Consider the following 25,501-nt stretch of genomic DNA (forward strand, 5'->3'; position numbering starts at 1 on the left):
CAATAAGAACCCCAGTAAATCTGAACCGTCTTCCTGGCTCTTCACCACTCCATCTTCATGTCCAGGCACTAATTGTAAGCATCAGGGATACTTTGAATCCAAATGCTTTCCTCCCAGTGAGTGATAAACCATCCGTCCGAGACACAGCGAAGGGATGTGGAAGCATTTATCAAGGACTAACAAGGCTGCTCGCGGGGTCTTCCTGGTCCGTGTCTGCGGGAGGAGATGGCTGGAGGCAGCTGTTGCCCCGAGTCTGCAGGCACGGTGTCTGAGCATGGCCAAACTCCCAGTAAGTCCCGTCGCCTCTTCTCACCTCCCCAAACTGCCCACCTGAGATCCACGTGAGTGGGTTGAACTCTTCCAACAGAGGTGCCCCCTCCTGTAGATGGGGGTGGTCCTGAAATAGCTCCTCGGGCGGAGCTGGGAAGTGGGGTCCAGACACTTTCCTGAGAACATGGTCCCCGGGGCCATCTAGGGTGGCACGTGGGGAGAGCCTACCCCACTCCTTCTGTGCCCCATGCTGCTGGAGAGAGAAACAGGCTAATGGGACAGGAAGGTCTTCTGAAGCAAAGACGTGAATAAAAGCACTTTCCCCCCCCCCCCAGTTTGATTTTCTTTTAAAGCCAGGGAGGTGGCTCCATATTCCGATGTGAATGAGGAGGTCCTCGGCCCAGGCTTTTGGAGGCTCGGGGGCTGGCCTCCCACCTGCAATGTCCCTGCCCTGCAGAGTCAGGCTGAGTGTCCCCAGCAGGAAAGCCCACCCTCATCTCCCACAACCCAAGCCTCTTCCCACTTGGGGTCGGGCCGGGGACACAATGGGGCAGAGGCATCCACGGGGGATGGCAGTCAAGGCTCTCTGACCGGTGGTCAGAGCATGGCCCTGGAGCCACGTGACCTGGGGTCACATGGCCCTACCACTTACAACCTGACTGCCCTCAGGCAAGTCACCTCCCCTCGCCGGGCCTCAGTTTCCTCTGTAAGATGCACTGCTGAGAAGACCGAATGAGTCTCTAGACATCAAGAGTGCTCCAGTGAGCTGCCATGTGAATGTCCCATTAGGGAACTGTCCCCACCCCGCCCCAGGTTGGTGCTACCTGGAGTGGAAGGCATGTCCACCTCCAGGGCCGCAGGCCTGCAGCTCTTGGAGGAAGAGAGCAGAGGTCTTTGATGCGCACGGCTGGCATCTCCCAGGTCAATGCCTTATGCGTTTATGCATTTTTGAAATCCCTACAGAGATGCTGGTGCCCACCTGGCCGCCCTGCAGAGGCGTCATCAGGCAGGCAGGAACTCCGCAGCTAACGGGCAGGCTCCCCATCGCTGGCCTGGTCAGAACTCCAAAGGGAGCTCACCCGTGGCCTTAATGAGGAATCATATCCAGGCAAAGTCACAAATTTCTGGTGGATGAGCCATGCCCAGGGCATCTGGCCCTTGAATGCTGGGGACAGACCTCCTCTTACCTGCCTCACCTGCACATCTCAGCAAAGGCCTTTGGGTGGGGAGGGTCACTTTCCCTTTTAATCTCATCATATCCCTTCATCCATCAGCTGAACATAGAGCTAAGTGGATCATTTTGGCTTTGGGACAGGAAGTGAGGGCTGGAGATTTGATTTGGAGCAAAAAGATGCAACTCACTAGGGCTGGGGCTAGGAACTGATTGATTCACACCTGCTTCTCAAAGCAGTTGGGCCCCCGGACCCCAGCTAAGTGTTGCAAGCAGAGGCCTCTGAGGGTCCCATGTACACCCCAAGAAGACACCACCCTTGCCCCAGGCCCTCCCCTGACTCTGACAATGGCATTTTCCGCTCAGTCCCCGTATCAGAAGATGAGCAAAAGTAAGGAAAAAAAATTTTTAAATATCAATAAGCCTAGAAATTGGGTTCCCTACTCCTGGCAGGAATCTGACGTCACACTTAGAAGGAATATCTGGGGGGAAAAAGATGCTCTGTGTGGATGAGCAGATGTCATCCTTTGAAAAACCTATAACATCAGAAGAGAAAACGATAAAAAACCAAAAACCCTGGTCGCCTCTATTGACTGTGCATCCAGAATGTGCAGTCACGGGGTGAGATGCTCTTCCCCCCAGCAGCTCGCGTGTTTGGGAGGTTCGGCACAGAAGAAAGCAATTTAACGTGAGCATCGAAGTCAATATCATTGAAAGCAAACCAAATGTTCCTATCCAGCAGAGCGTGGAAAACTCATCCTGTTTTGGTACCGGTCCCTGGCTTCAAATTAGTAGATGTCTCAACTCTTCACTTTCTTTCTTTATCATTGTCTTTCTTATCTCTTATACTTATATTTCAAAATTGTATTTTAATTCCACTCTGTGTTCTCCCACCTCTCCCCGCCATGTAAAGATGTGATGGAGGCATGACGTCTGCCCACTTGGCTGGAGCCCTGATCTCTTCTCATTGCGGGAAATGAGAGGTGTACTTGTAGCTTGTTTCCAGAACTGGTGTTCCCTGCCCTACAGGCCATCCTAGGGGATGGAACGGCACTGACGGAAATGGCCAGGGTGCCAAGCAGGGGGTTCCTGAGTCTGTTACTCCCTTCCACCAGGACATGGGGCATTTCTAACGAGTGCAGCAGAGAGACCACAATCCCAACCCTCTGGTTTGCATCCAGAACGGTGATGCCCTTGGAATTTCACCTGCCATGTCCAGAAGGGCTCCCAGTTATCCCAGAGGCGAGACGGGGGTGGGAAAGGGGAGGCCAAGGGAAAACCAATCAAGGTCCAATAAAAGAGGTACGTACCATAAAACAGACACATGGCGTCTGCCCTGCCCCCAGGAGGTAAAAAAGCCTTCGGCCAGTCAGCAGGAGATTTCAAACCATTTCTCAGACACAAAGGCCACAGGAATAAGATGCCGATCAGAAGAAGAGGGTCTGCAGTAAGCAGAAAAACGGGCTCACCAGGGCTGGTACATAACACCTGACAACCAGGCCGGCTCAGACCTGTGGCAGAAAACTGGCTTCTCGAGTCGAAAAGAATCCCAGAAAGGTGATGCTCGGCCTGGACCCACTGGCCTCCCCTCCCCATGCTGCCCAGGGCTCCCTTCTACCCTGGAAGGCCTCGGAGGACACGCAGCCTGAGGGATCCACACATGGGAGGAATCTGGTGCTGAGACCCACGGTGGTACCATCTCCAGATTTCAGTTTTTGATTTCCAGGACAAGGCAAAGCTCAGGGTCTCTGCCTCTGAGGGCAGAGATTCTACCCACTTTACTGCACATTCTAGAGAGGGCAGGGCCTGATGCCTAAAACGCGCACGCCCCCTGCCACCAGGTGTTTCATCCCCTTTGAGACCGAGCTACCATTTCCCAAGGCCAGTGAGAACCAACAGAGCATCACCTTCAGCCCCAGGGCAAGAACCTGTTCCCTCCAGCGCTTCCACACCAGCCAGCTATGCCCACCCTGCACGTGGACAGGGCTCTCCTATGACATAGGGGCAGAGAGAGACACAGCGAAACACCAGGACCCATCCACTCCCTTCCCCCTCTTCCCCCAAAGCCTGAAGCACTGGTTGGCTGGGATTTACATCCAGACAGGCACACACGCATTCAGTGAAATGGTTTGAAAATCCTTTTGCCAATTCTTTGTGAATTCGTCCTTCTGGAAGGCTGGAGTGCAACCCACGAGCTCCCCAAATGCTGTCGAGTAAAAGCAAAGTCATTTAGAAGGATGGTCCTGAGGTTTCTGCTCTCTGAGGTTTCTCCACCCTCCTCCTCTGGGGAGGGAGCATCTCAGATAGACAATACGGCAGAGTCTGGTGTGGAGACACAAGGAGAGGAGAAGCAGAAGGTGTTTAAGGAACACCCACTCGCTCTCCAGGACAGGACAAAGTGACATTAACTACGGGCACAACAGCTGAAGGTCCCCCCGAGTCTCCTCGACCTGGGTTCTGGGAGAAGACCCGTAGGGCACCTTGGGCAGTGTCCCCAGCCGCCACTCCTGCCGCTGACTGTGGGCCCCTCAAGTCAGCCTGGTGTCCTGCTCATTTCTTCCTAAGATCTCTAAGTTATTGGAGAATTCTTTTTTCTTTTAATTTACAAAATGATGCATGAGTGTGTGCTCCCGTTAAAAAAAAAAAAATAGCTATTGATGTTTTAATCTAATTCCGGATAAACCTTCAGAAGCTGACTCAAGGGTTTCTTAAATATTCCCAGGGATGGTTTTAGAGGCATGTCTTCTTTGAGGGATTACATATGATTCATAAAAAGGAGTGTTTAATAACCGGGAGTCTGGTTGGTATTTGATATCTTTGCGAGATTTGCTGCTGACATTTTAGTGATGGGGGTTCAGAGATATTGACCGGGGAGGGGACCAATCGTGATTTGTTGACATTTGGGAGGCTTGAGACTGTGAGGCTGGCTTTGGATTCTGCACCATAATGCCCGCTCAGCCTCCGCCATGCGGGATCCAGGGCCGGGTAAGACAAGTCCGTCCACCAAGCGCAGGGGTCTGGAAGTGAACCCTGGCTGCTGGATGTCTTAGCACCATTTTACGTCTACTGTGCCCCTCTGGTCTCTTCTCAGCAAACTTAGCTGCCTGCGTTTGCTTGGACCATCACAAAGAGATGGGAAGGCCGCCTGACACAGATAAACAGCCCCTGCATCCCCAGGAGGGGACAGCGGCCGGGTCTGGCCCAAGCCTGTGCTTACCGGTTCCCGTTAAACGTGGATTTGTACTCCCCGGCTGGGTGCAGCGTCTCGTCGGTGTACACGGGCACAGACGCCCGGACACACTCGTGTGAACACTGGAGGGTTTCGTTATAGGCCGTGAAGATGTCCAAGCTGCTGGGCACCCGGGCAGTCGTGAAGTCCGTCAGGTTCTGGCAGCTCTCCTCCTGATGGTTTGCCTTCCGCTGGTGGCTGTTCCTACGAGGGTTCCCGCTCTGGGCGCAGCTGGAGGAGAGAGGAGTCAGGGTGGGGGTGGGGGGATGGGCAGATGCCGAGACCCACAAACACCTCCAGTGCTTACACTGTGGAACCTTTATCTCCAGGCATGAATTATACATCATTTAATATTAAATGGTAATTCCTAGCCTCTTCAGAAAGATCAACCACAATCAAGCAATCAGCTCTTTTTTCAAAAAAAAAATAAAATAAAATTTGAGTTTTAAATGCGGCCATTATTGCTGGGAGGATTAGAAGGTAAGGGGTTGACCTGTGTTATCAGAGAGCAGAGGCCTGGTTTGGCCAAAGAATGTCAGCTTGGGCAGAGGCGCTGACTCAGTTTCCCCAGGAACACCTGGATGGAATGGAAACTGTGATGGGTGCCCATGGGGAAAGCCATGTGCACAGGTCGGGGTGGCCATCGTTCATTTGGAATGGACCATGCAATTATCTTTGGGGAGAGTTAAAACTGGGGAACCCTTATCCTCAGCCCCTCCTCTGCCCAGGCTCACAAGTCGGAAATGAAACTGGACCATCGGGACCTATGGAGAGAACTGTGCTTTGTGCCCCGGGAAGTACCCACCTTAATTCCCTGTTCTTCTGGACCACAGAGGCTTCCAGACGCTGTGTAGACCAGACACGGGGGTCCCACCCTTGTTGGCCAAGGGATTTGATGGAGAAGGTACGCAGGGACCCCTCCCGACCCCCGGAGGGGCAAGTTCACAAGGATGGAAGGAAGCGCTATCCCCACAGAGGAGGGAAGAGAGGAGGAGACGGGGGGCACCTCATCAGGACACCAGTTCTCCTCCTTTCCCCCCCATTCACGCTCAGAGCCTTTGCGAAGCGAGGGGGCTCTGCAAGGGGCGGGAGTGTGAGCCCGTCTCCCCATAAATTGTGTTAACTTCCTGCCTCGTCTTCCCAATGAGAGAAATCCTGATTGCTGGTGGGGAAGATCCACCCATAAATGGAGGTAAGAAGATGGATGTGAAAGCCAGGGGACACCCCCAAGGTCATGGAACCACTCATCCACCGCCCTGAGTTGTCCTTCCCAAAGGACTCTTTGAGGGTTTGCTGTAAACCCAAAAGTGTGGGCAAACCAAGAGGAAGCTTGCCTGCCTATTACAAAGTCACAAAGTCCGAGGACTCCTCTGGGGGAGGGGCTTTCCCTCACCAAAATGGCCAGCGGGACTGGACCCGCTAAACATCCCTGTGGTCCAGGGCTCTGGAGCCCCTCCTCTGGACAGCCAGCCTTGCCCAAGATGCCCTGTTGGGAGCTCACAGTTATCCTTGTCATCTGCCGCAGAAAATGCCCCGGGTCCTGGGACTGCCGGCCATCAGGAGCGTCAAGGCCTCGCTGGTCTGTTCTGGGTGATGCCACTCCCCTCCCCACCCTCTCTAATCCTGGAGACTGGCTTTCTCTTGCATTTCCATGCATTTCTGTTACCTGGAGGCTCCAGGTAACAGAAGGATGGGAGGGCAGCTCCCTCCCATCAGCCTGTCTGACTTCCTACCACTGGTCAGCAGGGGGATGATTTGGGCGTATGACTCTACAAGGGCCGTTCAGCTTTGATGTTAACAGGAGCCTCGTTTGCTGGAGGAGTGACTGCAGGCAGACAGGGGCCTGGGAGGCATGCGAGCAGCAGGGTTAGCCAGAAGCTCCCTGATTTTCCCAGGGGTGTAGCAGGTGTGTACACCCAGCCAAGGCCAACCTCAAAGTAGGCCAATTTCCAGGAGGAAATAGGCAAAGACAGGCCGCCTGGAGCAAAGCAGTAACCTAGTTCAGCAGACACAGAACGGCTGTGAGAAGAAGGCAGGAGAAAGAGACCAGGACAGCCCAGGACAAGGAGGGGCAGGCAGGGACCCCACCCAGGCTGCTGGTGGGAAATAAGGATAAACTGCGCTGGGAGGGTGACATTCAAAGGGGCACTGGGATCCAAGGGATGGGCTTTGGGAACAGGACACCTGCTGCCTGAGGAACTAAGTCAAGGAGGCCGGGCTCGTGTCCTGCTGCAGAGAAAGCCACCAGAAAGGCAGTGTCAGGGAGCGACACCCTCACCAGCCAGCCAAGCTGCCCGGGGCAAAGGTGAGAGGGTTTAGCAGATCAGGAGCTGCATGCTGTTCTCCATCCCAAACAGAGAAACAATTCCCTGGGCTGTGAGCCGAGATCGCGTTTGAAAAGTAAGGACTTTTCTGTGCGTGCTTCCCCGGGGACCCCTACTGATCCCCGTTTCCAGGCCAGAAGGGCCGAGGATCCTTACCAGTTTTTTAAGACAAGAGTTGTAATCAGAGCAGCTATGACCATGATGAGGGAGACGGTGATGGTGATGATCTGATGGACCGCCAAACCTGGAAACAGAGAAAGGGGGAGGGGGGCAATGAAACCAGGGGCATGAGATGAAGGGGCCCAGGAAGGGGGGTGTGGCGACCTGTCTCATCAACCTGGCTCTGAATCCCGGGTCCCATCATGTGCACACACCCTGGCAGGGGGCCCACGTTGACAGGGCCTGCCACATGCTGTGGGTACCGGGGCTGCTCTCACCTGGAGCCCAGGAAGGGAAGCCCCAGCCTGGCCTCTCTCAGTCCCTGAGCTATGACCTGGCCCCTGGGCAGCTGTGTCCTTTCTTGCACCTGCCGAGCCCTTCACCTGGCACAGGTAAGCACTGTCACCGCTCCTTTCTCTCCTCCCAACCTGGGTAAGTTCTGCTCCTCAAGTCTGGGCACCAGGGCAGCTGGCCTGCAAGTGGGAGCAGGGTTTGGCCAGACCCAGGAGGAGCCAGGATGGCCCAGGATTTACTGGGAAGGTGGGGAAGAGAGACATGTATGTTGACACCCTTATAGACTCAGGCACTTGGATCACTGGGGAGCATCTTCCCCTTTCCAGAATACTTTCCAAGAAGTTCACTGCCAGATGAGCTTCCAGGGAATAAAAGATCCAGGCCCAGCCGCAGATGCTTCCTGATGTCCCAGAAGAGGATCTGCAGTCTGGCCTCGCGGCTCTGTCTCCACTTGTGTGTGTATATACGTGGTTGGGGGAGGGGACAGGGGAAATGGCAGGACAGGGACAGCAGGACTGGCCACTCCAGAAGCAGCCAGAGCCCTGACCAAGAGCTGTCTGCAAACCCCACACAAGGACCAGGATGGCAGAGGACAGGAATTCTCTCCTCTGCCCCCCTCCTCCTGTATCATCTTTCATCAACCACAGATGCAGAGGGAGAGAGAAAAGACAGGCCGGTAACACCTCTTGTCCCCTCCCTGGCTAGGTTCCAGACAATTCATCTGTTACATCCTTTCTGGGACGTGGACACTAGGGCTGAATCTGCTGGTCAGTGAGGGACACTTGAAAGGTCCAGGGCTCTGGCCCCACCCTCCTCCCGTCAGCAAGAACCACACCTGAGGAGCTGGGGGCCAAAGGCTGTGAGGGGCTCTGCAGAGACCCCTGCAAGTGGCAGCACCCTGCCCCCTGGGAGTGCTGACTCCCCATGTTCTTTCACCTCCGCCATTTGAGCGTCTGTCTCTCTCCACTCCAGACATCCATGTGCAGAGGCCTACCCATCACACTTGAGAACCTGGCGTGTCCTGGGGTGAGAACACCACGTGTGCATGGTCCAGTGTGGAGGGTTTCAGAGTGTAAGATTTTTCTGGCGGCCTCTCAAGGACACAGTCTCACAAACAGGTGTTACCTCTCTACCAAATATGATCCTCATGGGGGGAGTTGTTAATAAATGATTCAAAGTTGGCATGACCAGAAAACAAGCTTTCTCTTCCTGGCGGCCTCTCTTCCAGGCTATTTCTGTTTGTCCCAAGGAGTTCCCTTCCTGAGTCCGCAGGGTAGGCACCACTTGGAAAACGAGAAAAATCCATGAATGCCATGGGCCTCCCTTCATTCATTCTTTTACCCATTGATTCAAGAATAATTTACTAAGCACCTATTGCATGCCAGTCAGTGACAGTTTTGACTAACTCAGCCATGGTGTCCACCCTCAGGAACAGATTCTCTGGTGCACATTTTTTTAAGTGGCAGTGTTCACTGTTGGTTCTGGCCAATGGCTTCCCATGCACCTGTGCCCAATATGTGGCATGTACTACAAATTTCTGAGCCGGCTTGCCTTCCCTCTAGGACTGCCAAATCAGCTTGCCAGTGGGGCTGAAAGCTAGTTATGCCAATAGGGACCACCCTCAATCTCACCATGAAGTGCCCAGCTGCCTCAGTAATCTCTATGTATTCACCAGCTTCCCTGAGACCCAACTCAGACTTTGTTGGCAGAGGGAGGTTGAAATGGATGTCCAGTTTAACGGACAACCAGGAAAGATGCCTGCTCAGTCTTCCTCACCCTCCATCTACACAATCCTTCTGGTCCAGTCAAGAGATGGCCATGCTGTCATGAAGAGTATGTGCTCCTCCTGTGTCTGTGCTCCCTGTGATGATGGTGATGGTGATGGTGATGGTGGTGATGGTGATATTGATGATGGAGTTGGTGATGGTGGTGATGGTGATGGTGATGGTGATGGTGATGGTGATGATGGTGATGGTGGTGATGTTGAGAAAGTGGTGATGATGGTGATGGTGATGATGGTGATGGTGGTGATGGTGGTGACGATGGTGATGATGGTGATGGTGAATGGTGGTGGTGATGATGGTGGTGAGCTGATGGTGATAATGAAGGTGATCATGATCATATTGATGTTGGTAGTGATGATGGTGATCACAAGTATGCTCAACAAGTATTAGCAATTGTCAGGTGTGTATTATCCCATTTATTCCTGGCAACAACCCTCAGAGGCAGATACAATCATCATAAACTATGGAAGTGAAAATCATCTGGGCAAGTTTGTGTAAATTCCTTGGGGCATATAGAACGTGCTGGTCCCAAAGCCCATACTAAGAGCAGTAGTATTGTATGATTTTGAGCTCAGACTTTGTTCATCTCAGTTTTGGCTTTGATCTGGGGGTCCTTGCATCTTCCAAGAGAGAGGCTGGCACCTCTACCCTCTATATTCTTGAGGAGAATAATCTTCTAAATTATGGAGGCTGGTGCTTGAGCCTAACCACCCCTTCCATGGATAGATCTCTTAAGGAGTGCTCCAGGCTCATTCCAAAAGCCTCTCAGCCATCTTGGCAGGTCACACCCCCAAACTCCATGGCAAGAACTAAACCATTGTTTCTTGGGCTAAACATGCCATCTTCTGGGTCAGGACAATTCAACATCTATGGAGTGTAAACGAGCACACTGAATGGGAATGAGCCAACAGGAGTAGTAGGGATTTGTCCAAATTCAGGCCAAGCCCAGCTAGAGGCGCTGAGAGTTCCCTTGGAAGAGCAGGGCACTCTGTGGTCCATGCTCTAATGTCTGCAGGGCCAGAGAAGGCCCAGGCCATCACTGGATTTTTGACCTCACATCTTGTTACCCAGGGAATTCTTCTGTTGAGTTGAGTATTTGCAGTGACCAAAGTCCTTGGAAGGGAAGTGTTCCATGAACAGCTGTATCTTAGATGTTTAATTCTCTCCCAATCCCTCTGTGGGTGAGGATGGGAAAGCATTGATTCTCTCCTTCTGGTGGATGAAAGAAACTGAGGCCCAGAGGGGAAGACAGTTGGCTCAAGGGACCCCCTCACTGACGACTGCAAGAATAGAAGACCAGCCCTTTGCCTGAGGTTCTCATGAATCTTTGAGGCCCTTAAGAAAGAGCCAAATCTTCACCATCTTTATATCCACCCCTACACTCCCACCCCACCACACACATAATGCCTGACACAGTACCTTACAAGAGCAGCTGTGTGGCATATTATTAAATTGATATCTGAAAAGTAGAGAATAAAAAACTAGGGGAGCAGGTAGAAAGGTAATGACATAATTCCAATATCTGCCTTGTTCTGGAGGTCCTTCTCCTGCCTTCTGTGTGAAATTTCTCCATAGGACTTGCCAAGTTAAAATTTGGAAAAAAATGATATGTAGGTTAATAACCAGCTAGGATCATCTGGGCAGAAATACAAGAATAATATAACAGCTATGCTCTCTAGAAAGACTTCTCTACGCCTGTCTTCACACCCATGATCAATTTAATCCACTGCCTATCCTGCAGAGCCAGGACACAAGGCAATTCTCTACACTGGAGTTCCAGGGAAAAATCAAACATCGAACTTCAGATGAACAAATCTGTAACAACATTCTTGGTAACAAAACTGGTTAGAGGCAAACTCCTTACTGCTCCTCACGTATTTTCCTTGCAAAGCAAACAAACAGCCTTGTGCTTCCACGCCTGGCCCATGCATTTTGATGGGTCATTGGGCCCCAGACATAAGGAATCGATGGCTACAAGAAGACCCCACAGACCCCACAGTCATGATGGTTGAACAAGGACCGGGTCTTCACGTGGTAAGAATGATATTTGTAGGAAGCAGATTGAAAGATGGAAACCCCGTAAGGATGCCTCATCCTTTTCCTCTCTTTGGGAGGTCGCTCCTAAGAAGATAATAGAACCACTCAAGAAAGTTGGGTCGTGTTTCAAGCAGCTGTCCTATCCTTCAGGCCTCCCCAAATGCCAGGAGTTGTTTCCCCATCTTTGTAAGTCCCTGAAGTTTGTGTGGATCCTGGGTAGGCAAACCTTGCCATGAAGAGCCAGATAGTAAATATTTTAGGCTTTGCGGGTAGTATGGTTTCTGTTGCAACTTCTCAACCCTGCATAAGAGAAGCCGTGGGCCATAGGCACACCAATAAGCATAGCTGTGTGCCAATAACACTTTATTCACAAAAACATACAATGGCCAGATTTGGCTCATGGGCTATAGTCTGCAGAACCTGATTTAGGTGAATAGCTGAAGGTGGTGTGGCTGATCAACTAAACAGAAGTATAGAATCTATTTTGAATGGTTGGTTAAAGTTGGGACTCAAACTCCCAACTTTTGGTTCTGTAGAACCTTCCTGCTCTACAATCAAAGGTCTACAGTCTTCTGAGACCTTCACTGGCCACTGTCAAGGTAATTTCAAATACAGCCAAGCCTCTGTCTTATCAAGTGGGTCCATAACAACCAGCAGTGGGCAGTTTCGCCCTACTGGGTATGTCCATGTGAAGCCAGCTTGAGAATAGATCACTCTGTGATACTCAATAACAGGATTCTTGATTTTTTGGAGAGTGAAGATCAGTGAGAATCCTACCAATTGAGCCCCTCCAATGGCCCTCAGAAATAATTCAGTTATGTGTCTATCTCAATTTTTCCATTAGGTTGAAAAGGAACCTCATTGTGTAAAAGACAGTAAGGACCTTCTGTAGAGCACAGGGAACTACTCTGTACTCTGTAATGACCTATATGGGAAAAGAATCTAAAAAAGAGTGGATGTATGTATATGTATAACTGATTCACTTTGCTGTACACCTGAAACTAACACAACATTGTAAATTAACTATGCTCCAATAAAAATTAATTTAAAAAAATGTTCAGATCATAGAATCCTTGCGTTGAGAGAGACCTTACTCCACTGGTCTACGGACAGGGCTTTCCCTGCCACAAATGGGACTGTTCTTAAGAGGGCATCCTCCAAACTTCTCTTCTTCTTGAATAATTTCTCTCAACACTCACACCTTCAACACTCACACCAGTTGTTCCCTCTGGTCAGGTCTTTGGTGCTCATTAAATAACGCAGACAGGAACATCTGTGCCATAAACTTTACTGATCCTGGGCAAGGCCATCCTCAAATAGCCTTTGTGCCAGCTGTTGGGTGGGCTGTGATTGGGTTGACAAGGTGGTTACTTTAAGGGAACATGCACTCTAGATCCCTAAGAAAGGGGAAAAAACAACCCACTTTCTCCTCTCCACCTTCCAAGGTCAATATTGAATTAATCTTCAAACTCTTTGCCATTCAGACATGGTTCCAGAGCACAGAGCAAGCTGTGTGGGGAGTCTTGCTTCCCTTTCCTGACAGGTGTGATTGTTCCTGCTAATTTAGGGGTTCTTTCTGCTCCTGGTAATTGCCACTGTATACTAATGTGCTAGGAATCAGCTGCCATGCAGATAATGAAAAATTATACCCAGAATAATGGATGACGACAGATGGATTACCAAGCTCTGCATCAATCAATAGGGCTTTTATGGTTATATTTGTGGTGGTTTGTAATAAGATCAGGCCCCGAAGATTGATGGGGAAATTGGTAATCCATCTCTGGTCTGGATGAATTTCTTACTAAATGGAGCCGAATTAACTGTCCATGTGAGGAACCAACCACTGCAGGACCACTGCAAGAGACCTTCCCTCTAGTCCTGGAGGGGTGGCGTGGTAGGCACCCTTGGATGGAGGGAGGAACAAGGGCCTGGAATTGAGGCAAAGAGATGGCATTTCTGGGTTTATAGTGGCTCATTTACAAAATAGGGCTCTCGTGTGCCTGCATTATGGAAACAAAGATCCATTGACAAATGCATCCAAGAATGTCTGTCTCTAGGTGTTGGACAGGTGACAGTGAGTGCCCGCAATGCCAATTCCACCGCAAAGAGACCATTCCTTTTCCACAAACACTGCAAAATGTTGACTGCACAGGACGTCTTTGACAAATGGTCTCTGGGAACATGGTGAAGCTCTCAGCATCCATGGCGGGACAGGCGAGAGGCCGGCCCCATTTTCTTGAGGAAGAGGCACCCCAAGGATGAGGGGCTCTTTCTGAGGCAGTCGGCCACCTGGGGGGTGGGGGGCAGGCTGTTGAGGGAAAATGTACCTTCTAAAACTGGGGCGTTCACAGAAAAACAAGGACACCTGCTTGGTGGCGGGGTCACGAAGACACCATTTTGAGTGACCCTGAAGAGCCTTCCACGGGGTGAGTGATGGACATGCTTGAAGCCAAGACTCTGCTGAGATGATGTGTCGACCCATTGGAAGTCCCTCCAGCCCAGGGCAGGACGTCAGTGGAGAGAACACAGGCTCACCCAGGAAACAGCTGTGCTGACACCTCAAGGAATCACCCCATAAGGACCTCAGAGCCAGGCTGCCACCAGGTCCTCAGCCAGAGATGTCTGAACATGTCAGAAAGCACAGGGGATGGGGGTGGTCCCACTAGCATCTAGTGGGTAGAGGTCAAAGATGCCGGCAGACATCCTACAATGCACAGGATGGCCCCATAAGAAAGAAAGATCTGGACCCAAACATCAAAGGTGCTGAGGCTGTCTGCTAACAGGAGAAATGCGTGAGCGACAAGAAACGGGTGTCCACTCCTCAAACCCACGTCACACCATCTGAACTGACTTCCCCGGACACCATCATTGAGGTAGCATGAGGTTGGTGGGTCAGACACATCCGGAGATGACACCCTCTGTGGCTGCAACGTGAGAAATATGGTCCTTTCCCTGTTATGACCCCTCTTCTCCCTCCAGCCCCATCCTCACTAATAGCAGAGACGGGGCTAAGGGCAGGGGTGCAGGACTGACTCATGGGCCGCCGAGCCAATCCATGCAGTGAAGTGACTCTTGTTGGCAGTGATGCCACCCGTGGTTCTCAGTGAATTAGTTCACACGTAGCTCAGCACCACCGCATGAAGTGGGCACAAAAATGCTCCCCGTTTCCACAGGGAGGTTGCACAGTGCAGCCTGGGAGGTCTCCAAGGCCACTCTCAGGTTCAATAATTCCCTAGAAGGACCCACAGCATTGAACAAAGCTGTTATACTCCAGGTACGGTTTTTTGCAGTTAAAGGCTACAGATTAAAGTCAGCAACGGGAAGAGTCCAGGAGAGACCAGGAGCTTCCAGTCATCCTGCCAGTGGAGTCATGGACAGCACTGATTCCTCCCAGTGACCATGGTGACAACATGCATGGGGTATGGCTGGCCAGTGAAGATCCCCTGAGCCTGGCTGTCCAGATTCTTGGTTGGTGCTTCGTCACGTCCACATGGCTGACTTCCCACATGTGGCTGGCCTTGGTTTCCAGCCCGTCCAGAGGTCAGCCGACACAGTAGCCCAAGGCCCCCACCGTAAATCCCCTTATTAGCATAGACTGTGTGGCCTGTCCAAGGTCCCAGGTAAACAAAGACCCTCTTATCAGGCAGGACATTCCAAGGGTTGAGAGATGACCTCCCAGGAGGTGGGGTCAAGAAATTTCCTTTGAGGGCTTCCCTAGTGGCGGTGGTTAAGAATCTGCCTGCTAATGCAGGGGACGTGGGTTCGAGTCCTGCTCTGGGAAGATCCCACATACCATGGAGCAACTAAGCCCGTGCGCCACAACTACTGAGCCTGCGCTCTAGAGCCCACGAGCTGCAACTACTGAGCCCACGTGCTGCACCTACTGAAGTCTATGTGCTCTAGAGCCTGTGCTTGGCAACAAGAGAAGCCACCACAAGGAGAAGCCCGCGCACCGCAACGAAGAGCAGCCTCCCCCCACCGCCGCAAATAGAGAAAGCCTGTGTGCAGCAATGAAGACCCAACACAACCAAAAATAATAAATTAAAATAAATAAATTAAAAAAAAAAAAGAAATTTCCTTTGAGCAAGCTTAACCCTTTATGCACACACAGCCGAGACTCAGCAAACATGGGACTCGAACCCAAGCAGGCTTTCTTCGGGCCTGTGCTTTAGCTGCTCCCCTGAATAGCCCACTGGAGTACCGCTGTCCTTTCTCTGCATGCATTGGCCAGTGGCCGTGGAACCATGGTCCTGGGATGATGACATGCACTCTGCTGTCTGCAGCCTCCAAAAGGGACTTGACGTTGGATAACGTCTCCTGACATTAGCCTCAACTAACGCTGTCCCATCCCTGGGTTGGCCACATCTGGGGGCAAGTTCCTCCGTTGAGAACTTCCTTTGCTTTTGGAGGCTTGAACTTGAGAACCCAGTGCTGCAGATGAGAAGACGGAGGGAGACTGAGGCCTAACACGGTCACACGGCAGCCAGATCTAGACCCCAGCGGATGCATCCAGCTACCTTCACTCTTCTCAGCACCGTCTTCTCAGCCAAATCTCAGCTCTGTCCCTCCTCAACCCGAAGGGCAAGCTCTGCCCATTCAGACCTGGGATGTTAGGGAGGGTGGGGTGCGGGGCACAGAGAGCTCGGGAGACCCCACTCACAGGCAGCGGGGTTTGCTCCACGTTATGGGTCTGAACTGTGTCCCCCCCTCCAAACACAGATGCTGAAGCCCTGATCCCCACTGCCCTGGAACATGACCTTGTTTGGAAATAGGGTCGTTGCAGCTGTAATTCGCTAAGAGGCGGTCATGCTGGAGGAGGGTGGCCCCTAATCCAGTATGACTGGAGTCCTTGTCAACAGGGGAAATTTGGACACAGACACACACAAGGAGAAGACCGGAGTGATGCTGCCACAAGCCAAGGATCTACTGGAAGCCAGGAGAGAGCCCAGGACGGATGCTTCCCCAGCTCCTTCAGAGGGAGCACGGCCCTGCCAACACTGGCCTCAACTTCTGGCCTCCAGAACAGTGAGAGGATAAACTCTGTTGTTTAAACACCCCCAGTCTGTGAGACAGTATCATGGGGGCCCCAGGAAGCTACTACACCTTCTGAGCTTTGTGACACTCAGGCACGCCAGGGGGTCACTTAGGGTCGGGAGGCCCAGAGCCTCCCCTACATTTGTAAAATCACAATCCACCTCACAGCTGACTCCAGAGCCACAGCCTCTTTTTCTTTTTTTTGCCTCCCTCACCCTACACCCTTCAGCCAGTCCCCCGACCGGGCCATCACACAGGGAGGTGGCCATGCACTCAGAGGCACAGTCTTAACCGCACACTTCACCAGCCTCAAGACAGCCGACACTGGGACACGTGATTTGGTCTTTCTGTAGTGGATTGAACAGTGTCCCCCCAGAATCCACGTCCGCCCAGAACCTCAGAATAAAACCTTATTTGGAAATCGGGTCTTTACAGATTTAATGAATTACTTAAGGATCTGGAGATGATGTTATCCTAGATCCAGGGCGGGCCCTCAAAGCAATGCCTGGTTATCCCTTATAAGGCATACAGGAGAAGAGGACACAGAGAGAACAGGGAAGAAATCCACGTGAAGATGGAAGCAGAGGCCAGAGGGATGCGGCCATAAGCCGAGGGACTGCAGGCACCAAGAGCTGGAGCAGACAAGGAGGTATCCTCCCTGGATCCTCTGGAGGGAGCGCAGCCCTGAAGACACCTTGCCATTGGCTCCTGGGCTCCAGACCTTTGAGAACACATTTGTATAACTTTATACCCCCAGCCTGTGCCCCAGGACATGGACACACTCGCTTTGCCTCAGTTTCCTCTTCTGCACAAAGATCCCAGGGAAGGTTTATTCGGGGGATACAGGCAGTCATTAACTGCTCTCTCCTTAAGGGCAGGCATCCTCCTTGTGCAACTGTGAGGCTGGTCCTGGACAGCCCTGCTTCTTCTCTCCCCCATGGCAACAAATTCCCTCTGGAGATGGTGTTAAATACAGATCCTGACTCAGCCGACCTCCCACCCAAGGGGCTGAGATCCTGCGTCTCACCTGCTCCTGGGGCCGCTGATGCCACATTCAGCGTAGCAAGGCCTTGGAGCAGAGGTCAGTAAACTGGGCCACGTCCCGCCCACTGACTGACATTGTAAATAAAGTTTTATTGGCACAAGGCCATGTCCATTCATTTACATGTTGTCTAAGGCTGCCTTTGTGCTACAAAGGCAGAGTTGAGTGGTGTGGCCCAAAAGCCTAAAATACTTTCTGTGTAGCCCTTTATGGGAAAGTTTGGGACCCCTGCCCTAGGGGACAGCACCAGAGTGCATGTGGCATGACTGGAGGGGTGGGTGGGCAGCTAGAGAGAGTGAGGGGTGACCTCTGTTACCCTGCCCACCCTTTTCTCATGTGCCTCTCCTACTGCATGACCACATGGGTCAGAGGGTAGAGCCATAGAGTCGCACCTTTCAGCAAGTGGCAAGGGCTCGGGAGGGTTTCTGAACTGGATTTAATGGCTATGCACGTGGGTCACCCATGCAAGCCAGGCCCCATCCATCTGGCTGCTCGGTTGGTCTCCGATTCAGTGGGCAGCAGCAACCAGGATGCTGAAGGGGGCCCAAGAAATGGGTCCCCAGCCTGGGTCCCTGGCCACCCCGGACATGGGGGTCAGATCTGCTCATTAACGGCAGCATTGTTTCCGGCAAAAAGGCCAGTCCCCGAGGGAAATGCAAACCACGCAGAGGGGATGGAGTCCTGAACTTCCAGGCAGTGTGCACATTGGGGCGTCTTAAGTGTGTCACCATCCCCACCTCTCCCGTGTTGCTTGCTGATCCCCCCCCGAACGTGGAGGCTCATATAGGTAGGTACACACGTGCACACGCACACAGGGCCTGCACACTCACATGTGCGCACACACACACACACACGCACACATGCTGAACGTGGAGGCTCATATAGGTAGGTACACATGTGCACACGCACACAGGGCCTGCACACTCACATGTGCGCACGCACACACACACACGCACACATGCTGAACGTGGAGGCTCATATAGGTAGGTACACACGTGCACACGCACACAGGGCCTGCACACTCACATGTGCGCATGCACACACACACACATGCTGAACGTGGAGGCTCATATAGGTAGGTACACACGTGCACACGCACACAGGGCCTGCACGCTCACATGTGCGCACACACACGCACACGCACACATGCTGAACGTGGAGGCTCATATAGGTAGGTACACACGTGCACACGCACACAGGGCCTGCACGCTCACATGTGCACACGCACACACACGCACATGCACACATGCCGAACGTGGAGGCTCATATAGGTAGGTACACACGTGCACACGCACACAGGGCCTGCACGCTCACATGTGCGCACGCACACACACACGCACACATGCCGAACGTGGAGGCTCATATAGGTAGGTACACACGTGCACACGCACACAGGGCCTGCACACTCACATGTGCACACACACGCACACACGCACACATGCTGAACTCACTGCTCATCCCACTGAAGAACAGAAGCAGCTGATACTCAGCTTTGAGCTCAGTAGCCAACATGGAAATGACCCATTTCCTTCGCAGAACTCCCAACAGCATTTGAATATTTCAACAAAGCATGGCAGGCTGGGGAGGGGCGTCTTGCGGGGGGCAGCCAGTGGTATTGCCTGATGCTAAGGAGAGGTGGCGCGGCGGGGGGAGGGGGGGGCAGGGGGCAGTGGAGGGACACACACGGTGCCCCACCAGCCAGCGCTTCCGAGAGCACAGGACCTTCTGCTGTCAGAGCGGCATGGTCCCGGGCCCCCGGCAGCTGGAGTTCTGGGTTCCACGTGTCAGCTGCAAAGTCTGTGACTAGATTACTCGCCATCAGAACCAGCACCCACCATCGGGACGGAGTCTATATTTAGCCCATAGAACGGTGAATGGCTCAAACCTCTAGGCAAAGAGTGAGGCCTGCCCACCTGCCCCCCAGAGCCACCCTCACGATGCCACCTGCACGTCCCCATTTTGCAGGCCTGCGCTGCCAGGGCTCCGGACCAGGAGGTGGCGCACAGAAGGTGTGTGGGGGATAGTGGCACACATCCTGGTGATCGCGACCTCGGAGTCTGGGCAGAGGCTCAGGCTGCCTTCCTGGTACAGGAGAGGGCTGGGCATGCCGGCTCAGAGCGTGGCCCAGAACAGACTCCCTATAAACGTGCCCCAAATAAACAGGAGGACCAGTGCTGCATCCGTACCAGAAAGCCCCAGGGCGCCGGGAAAGGTGGGAGGGATAAATTAGGAGTTTGGGATTAACATACACACACTACTGTACATAAAAGAGATAACCATCGAGGACCTACTGTATAGCACAGGGAACTCTACTCAATATTTTGTAATAACCTATAAGGGAAAAGAATCTGAAAAAGAATATATATATATATATATATATATATATATATATATATATACACTTTGCTGTACACCTGAAACTAACACAACATTGTAAATCAATTATACTTCAATAAATAAATAAATAAAAGAAAGCTCCAGGATGTTCAGAGATACCACAGCCTGGTTCCCACTCACCGTCCAGTCCCAGAGGCTTTAGTTCCACTAATCTTTTTTTTAAGGCTCTCTTTTAGAATACATTCCCTGTGCCCCAGACACCTCTCCAGATCAGACAGATGGGGGCCCAGACTGTGGGGTATTTACCTCCCTGTGGTGTGTGACCTTGTCCCCTCTCTATTTTCAGTGATGTTTCAGCGTGTTGACCGTGGCCCAGGACAGACATGCCTGTCTGGTGGCTCCATCCGAGAGGAGCAGACCTAAGCGTGGCTCCGCAGTCAACAGGCAGATACCAGGCGAAGGACAGAGTGAGTGATTCTCAGATGCCGGCTGAGTACTGGAGGGGGATTCAGCAATCTCAGACAGAAGACCCCTCGCAGGTCAGTGTGTCACAGGTAAAGACAATCATGGGACAGCGACAGGTGTAATAATGAACTCCACCACATTTGGACCTGGCTGGACTTGCATTCCGACCTCAGCTCTGGAGCTTCAAGCTTCCTACCTTCGGAATTGCTCTGAAGGTTGCGGATGAGCCACTAGCCTGGTGCCCCCTGCAGTGCGGGTGCCGCCGCTGCTCCTGGCCCAGGGTCTTGGGTACAGGAAAGAGCGTGTCTGGGGCTTGGCTCTGAGAACATGATTTCAGATGGAAGCTGCCTGTTGATTCCTGCATCCTCCAGGGTCACTCATGAGAATGCCTTCTGCGCTCAGGCCGTCGGGGGCTGGGGGAACGCTGTCATCAAGGAGTGGCACGTGATGTGCCCTTTGATGAGCGAGGCGGGATTGGGCCACGACTCTGTGCTTTGCCTGCAGGACCTCAGATGGCCACCCATCATTTCCCTGGTCCCACGCAGGCCCTGACCATCCCCCAATGAGACAGGATTGAAGGGTGACACCTCATCTGCAGACGGTCCCTGCTAGATAGGGAAGTGCCACATGTACATTCAGGGGCTCTTTATTGAGGACCTACTATGTGCAGGCACTGGGCTAGACACTAAGCTGCAGCTGGGGACAAAAGCTGGTGTGCCCCCACCCTGTGCACACTGAGTCAGAGACTGAGGGGGCAGGTGCCACCCAACACACTCAGAAATAACTGTGCATTGCTCTGTGACAAAGGCTCCAATGACAAGAGGTACCGTGAGGGCCTATCATGAGCCACTCCAGGAAGGCACAGAAAGGGTCCCCAAGAGACTGAGACCCTCAGACTAGTCCCCCGGTTGTGACGTCACCATGCTGGCCCCGTGTTCCTCCCTCCCTCCATCTTTGTCACTTGGAGTGCTCCTGTCACCCCCAGCCCCTGATATGGTGACCTGCTCCAGCTCTCACCTCTGGGCTGGGCCAGTGATGCAGCAGAGGCTGGACATGGGTTTATGTGCAAGGCTGGACATGGGTTTATTTATTTTATTTATTTTTTTTGTGGTACACGGGCCTCTCACTGTTGTGGCCTCTCCCGTCGCGGAGCACAGGCTCCGGACGCGCAGGGTCAGCGGCCATGGCTCACGGGCCCAGCCGCTCTGCCGCATGTGGGATCCTCCCGGAGCGGGGCATGAACCCGCGTCCCCTGCATCGGCAGGCAGACTCTCAACCACTGCGCCACAAGGGAAGCCCTGGACGTGGGTTTATGTGCGAGGCTGGCTCCTTTGCATGTTGCTGTTGCCATGGGAATATGCCCAGGACACCACTGGGGGATGGGACACAGGTGGAGCAGAGCTGACAGCCTCAATCCTGGGATGGAAGCCAGCCCAGATCAGCAGACAGAGCAATCCCAGCCATGTGCACGAACCCCAGGAATTTCCTGGTATGGTTGCATTCCCTGAGGTTTGGTGCTGTTTGTTATGTGGCATCTCTAGAGCCATGGCTAACTGATATACTAGGTGAAGAGGGAAGGGGATGGTTCTTCCTGGGAAAGAGGAGGAACTGCATGGGTGAAGGTCAGAGTGGGACTTCCTGGGAGGCCTTGTGGCAGGAGTGATGCGGGGGATTACAGCTCCCTGAGGGGTGTGGTTGTTTCCAGTCCAGAGCTCAGAGAACCAGTTACCTGAGATGCGGCATCTAATGCTCGCAGACTTGTTCACTGTGGTCACGTCCCCAACAACTACTTATACATGAGCCTCAGGCTCTCCCTTCATGAACGCCAGGCTCTGACACACAGAATGAAGGGTGAGGACATGGGAGGATGGGTTTGATTTGCTTGGTAGAGAGAAGGATGAGGGAGGGGGCCGTGGGCCTCCTTAAGGCAGCCCACCTGAAGGGACCACCTGCCTCCCCAAAGGCTCTTCTCCGTGTTCAAAAAAAACAAGAGTTCTGTGCGTGCAGCTTAGGCCCCTCCTAGAGATTTGTTTTTGTTTTTTTTTTTTTTTAAATTTATTTATTTATTTTTGGCTGTGTTGGGTCTTCGTTTCTGTGCGAGGGCTTTCTCCAGTTGCGGCGAGCGGAGGCCACTCTTCATCGCGGTGCGCGGGCCTCTCACTGTCACGGCCTCTCCCGTTGTGGAGCACAGGCTCCAGACGCGCAGGCTCAGTAGTTGTGGCTCACGGGCTTAGTTGCTCCGCAGCATGTGGGATCTTCCCAGACCAGGGCTCGAACCCGTGTCCCCTGCACTGGCAGGCAGATTCTTAACCACTGCGCCACCAGGGAAGCCCCCTCCTAGAGATTTGTGATGCACAGGTTCGAGCATCCTCCAGAAAAGAAGCCAATTTCAGAAAGCTGGTTTAACCCAGCCTTCCCCAGATGCTGAGGAAACTAAGTATCCATGGAGCTCCACAGAACGTGGGCTCAGGAGAGGAGCACGCACCCCGTCTTGTGGTTCTGCTGCTTCTCCAAATCCCGCTCACTTGCTACTGCACCCTCGGCTGTCAACAAACGTTTGTGGATGGAGACAAGGAACTCAATGTGGGAATCGCTGATCCAGGGGGGACGATCTTTGTTGCCTAATCTTGGCTGGAACAAGCTTCTGCCTTGGAGATTAAAAAGCCAGAGAAGAGCTGTCCGGGATTCCTGTCCATGACAAACCTGCCCAGAGCATCTGGAGCACAGGGTCCCAGGCTCTGAGCCAGGCAGCCGTACATTCAGCCCTGGCTGAGCTGCTTTCTGCTTGTTTCTCCTGGTTTGGGGCCCCGCCTTGGCCACTGCTCTATTTCTACACTGAGAGTCATCCCATTGATGTAGGGAACAAAACCCCATCTGTGACAGCCTTTCTGCGAGTTCTAAGCCAAACTTTCAGGGTTAGACTGAGCCTGAGGGGCAGGGTGGGAAGGTCTGGCCCAGTCTCCATGGAGCACTGTGCTAAGTTTGCAAACAGAGCCCAGCCCGGAGGCCCAGTTGGCTGTCAGGTCTGCCTTCAAAATCCACTGACAGTGTCATCGGAGCCAGCAGGAGAGAGATGGTTATCCCCAGGTTCCATTAAAACCTCTTTGTAGCCAGAAAGTTTGGGGAAATTCCAACGCAGTTTTGGTGGGGGCGGTGGGGGGCATTAGAGAACAGGGGAAAGGCATGCAGTCCCAGCACCAGCTGCCCACTTTTGAAAGGCTTCTCGGGAATATCCTTAAATCCAAACGGCCGCTGCGGTCTTTATGCTGCTAACTGCCATCCTGTTAGAACAATAGACAAAGAGCCCCATTTAAAGGCCCCCATACCACCATCTCCACCCAACAGCCCTGCCTGGCCCTCCTGCTGACCTCAGGTGGCGGTCTGATGCCCCTCGTCCCACCAGGATGGGAGCAGACCATGCCTGCAGTATACTGCAGGGAGGGGCACTAGGAGAGAACCACACCCACCCAAGGCAGGGCCACCTGCCAGTCCTGCTGGGAAGCACCTGGCCCAGGTCAGGCTAGGCCTCCCTCTGCATCTTGCCTCTCTGAGGTTGCTGCAAGGTCAGGACATAAAAGGCCCAGGCAGTGACGGCTTTGGGACCAGTCCCCATGATGCCAGGGGAGCAGGGAGGAAGGCCTGATGGTGGGAGGCCCAGGAGAGGGGAGGAAGAAGGAAACCGATGGGAAAACAGCGGTTCTTTGCTTTGCTCTGGGGTCCCTGCAACATTCCAACTCATGTTCTCAAGACAGGCTTTCAAAGCACAAGCCTGAGACCCCATCAGAGAGAACAAGCAGAAACAGAAAAATGTTCAAGTTCAGTCTGTGAAGTCAGAAGCCAGGAATTTCCTGAGAGTTCAGAGAACAGAAAAGGCATTATCCTCCCACCCCCGCAGATGACAGCTGTTTGGAGTCAAGGAGGCATCTGTAGGCTACAGACATAACAGAGGCTGAAACCTTCCAAGGAGGATGGCCTTCCAGAAAGATGGTAACCTGGCTTCCAGTCTCATAATTGCAACCTTGCTGCCTGAGGAACAGCCTCTAAGTAGGGGTCTGCAGACTCTTCCTGCAAAGGGCCAGACGTTAAAGTTTAGGCTTCGTGGCCCATATAGTCTCTGCACTGCAACCATTCACCTCTGCCACTGTAGCTCAGAAGCTGCCACAGGCCAACGCAAGCAAACAGGTGGGGCTGTGTCCAAAGAAAAAGTGGACACTGACATTCACATTTCAGATAATATCCACATATTATGAAATAATATCTTTTTGATTTTTTCCCAACCATTCAAATGTGTTTTAAAAAAACATTCTTAGCTCCTGTAACGTACAAAAGCAGAAAACAGGTAGGGTTTGGTCCACAGGCTGTAGTTTGGCAACCTCTAGTCTAAAGCTTCAAATGATCTCTATAGCTTTTCAGATCCAATGCCCAGCATCTAACACAAGGTTACCAGACACAGTAGGGGATAGGACCCAATGCACAAAAATCAAGAGAGGAAAAACAAAATAACAGACAGAAAAAGTAGTCTCCTAGAATATCCAGGTTTTGTAGTTATTAGACACCACATTTCAAATAACAGTGACTAATCTCTTATTAAAGAAAACAGATTACAAGATGGAGCATTTCAAGAGAGAACTGGGTAAATACTAATATCTTATATATAAAGAATGCATATGAATAATTTATATATTTATGTACAAATAATACATATGAATTTTTGGGAAGAAAACAGAATATACTCCTGCTAATTCCTATGTGATTGACCTTGGGCAGTTCTTGCTTCCTCTTGGGGTCCTAGTTTCCCCATCTGTGTAGCGGGGAACTAGGCCTACATTGTGGTCCCTATCCAAATGTTCTTCTGAGCCTTGACATTGTACCTTCTAGGGGGTCGAGAAGGACGAATAAGGAGGCTTTGGGGTCCCCACTTCTGTCCACACTGTACTGCTCCCTTTCAACCTGTTCTCCATACTGGAGACAGTAGATTTCACTAAAAAGCACTTTGAAAATTTTGGTTTGATTAGTGCACAAGGGCCTTTGCAGAAGCAAAGAAGTAAGATTCTGTGAAAGGAGGAAATGCATGATCTTCAGAGGCAGGGATGGGATGATCAGAAAAGCCCATGGAAGAGGACCTGTTGGGTGGTCAGAACGAAGGCCATGTGGCTAAGGAGCCCCCAGGTCATTGTTGGCAGGAAGTCTGTGCAAAGGGCATGAGGAGCCCTGGGCAGAACAGAACCCACTGGCACCCCTGCATCAGGATGTGTCATCCCCAGCTTTGCAAGGTCTCCCTCTACCCTGGGGACCTAGCCTTTGTCTCATGCCTTGAATTCCACCCTTTAGCTCCTGGTCTTTGACAGGCAAACC

General features: G+C 52.3%; 1 protein-coding gene across 1 annotated transcript in view; it reads right to left on the reverse strand.

Annotated features, from left to right (window-relative positions):
- Positions 1-758: 758 nt before the first annotated feature.
- AJAP1 (adherens junctions associated protein 1) overlaps positions 759-25,501 on the reverse strand; it is a 111,027-nt gene continuing 86,284 nt past the window's right edge. Inside the window, exons 3-5 of the mRNA XM_089901891.1 lie at positions 7,151-7,238; positions 4,659-4,901; positions 759-2,883 (exon numbers count right to left, since the gene is read on the reverse strand). Of these exons, the coding sequence (XP_089758017.1) occupies positions 2,811-2,883; positions 4,659-4,901; positions 7,151-7,238 (404 nt within the window). The 3' untranslated portion in view covers positions 759-2,810. The remainder of the gene's footprint in view (positions 2,884-4,658; positions 4,902-7,150; positions 7,239-25,501) is intronic.

Source organism: Delphinapterus leucas, chromosome 1, assembly GCF_059928025.1.
Source record: "Delphinapterus leucas isolate spDelLeu-1000000601 "Yukka" chromosome 1, BTC_Dleu_Yukka2, whole genome shotgun sequence".
NCBI lineage: Eukaryota > Metazoa > Chordata > Mammalia > Artiodactyla > Monodontidae > Delphinapterus > Delphinapterus leucas.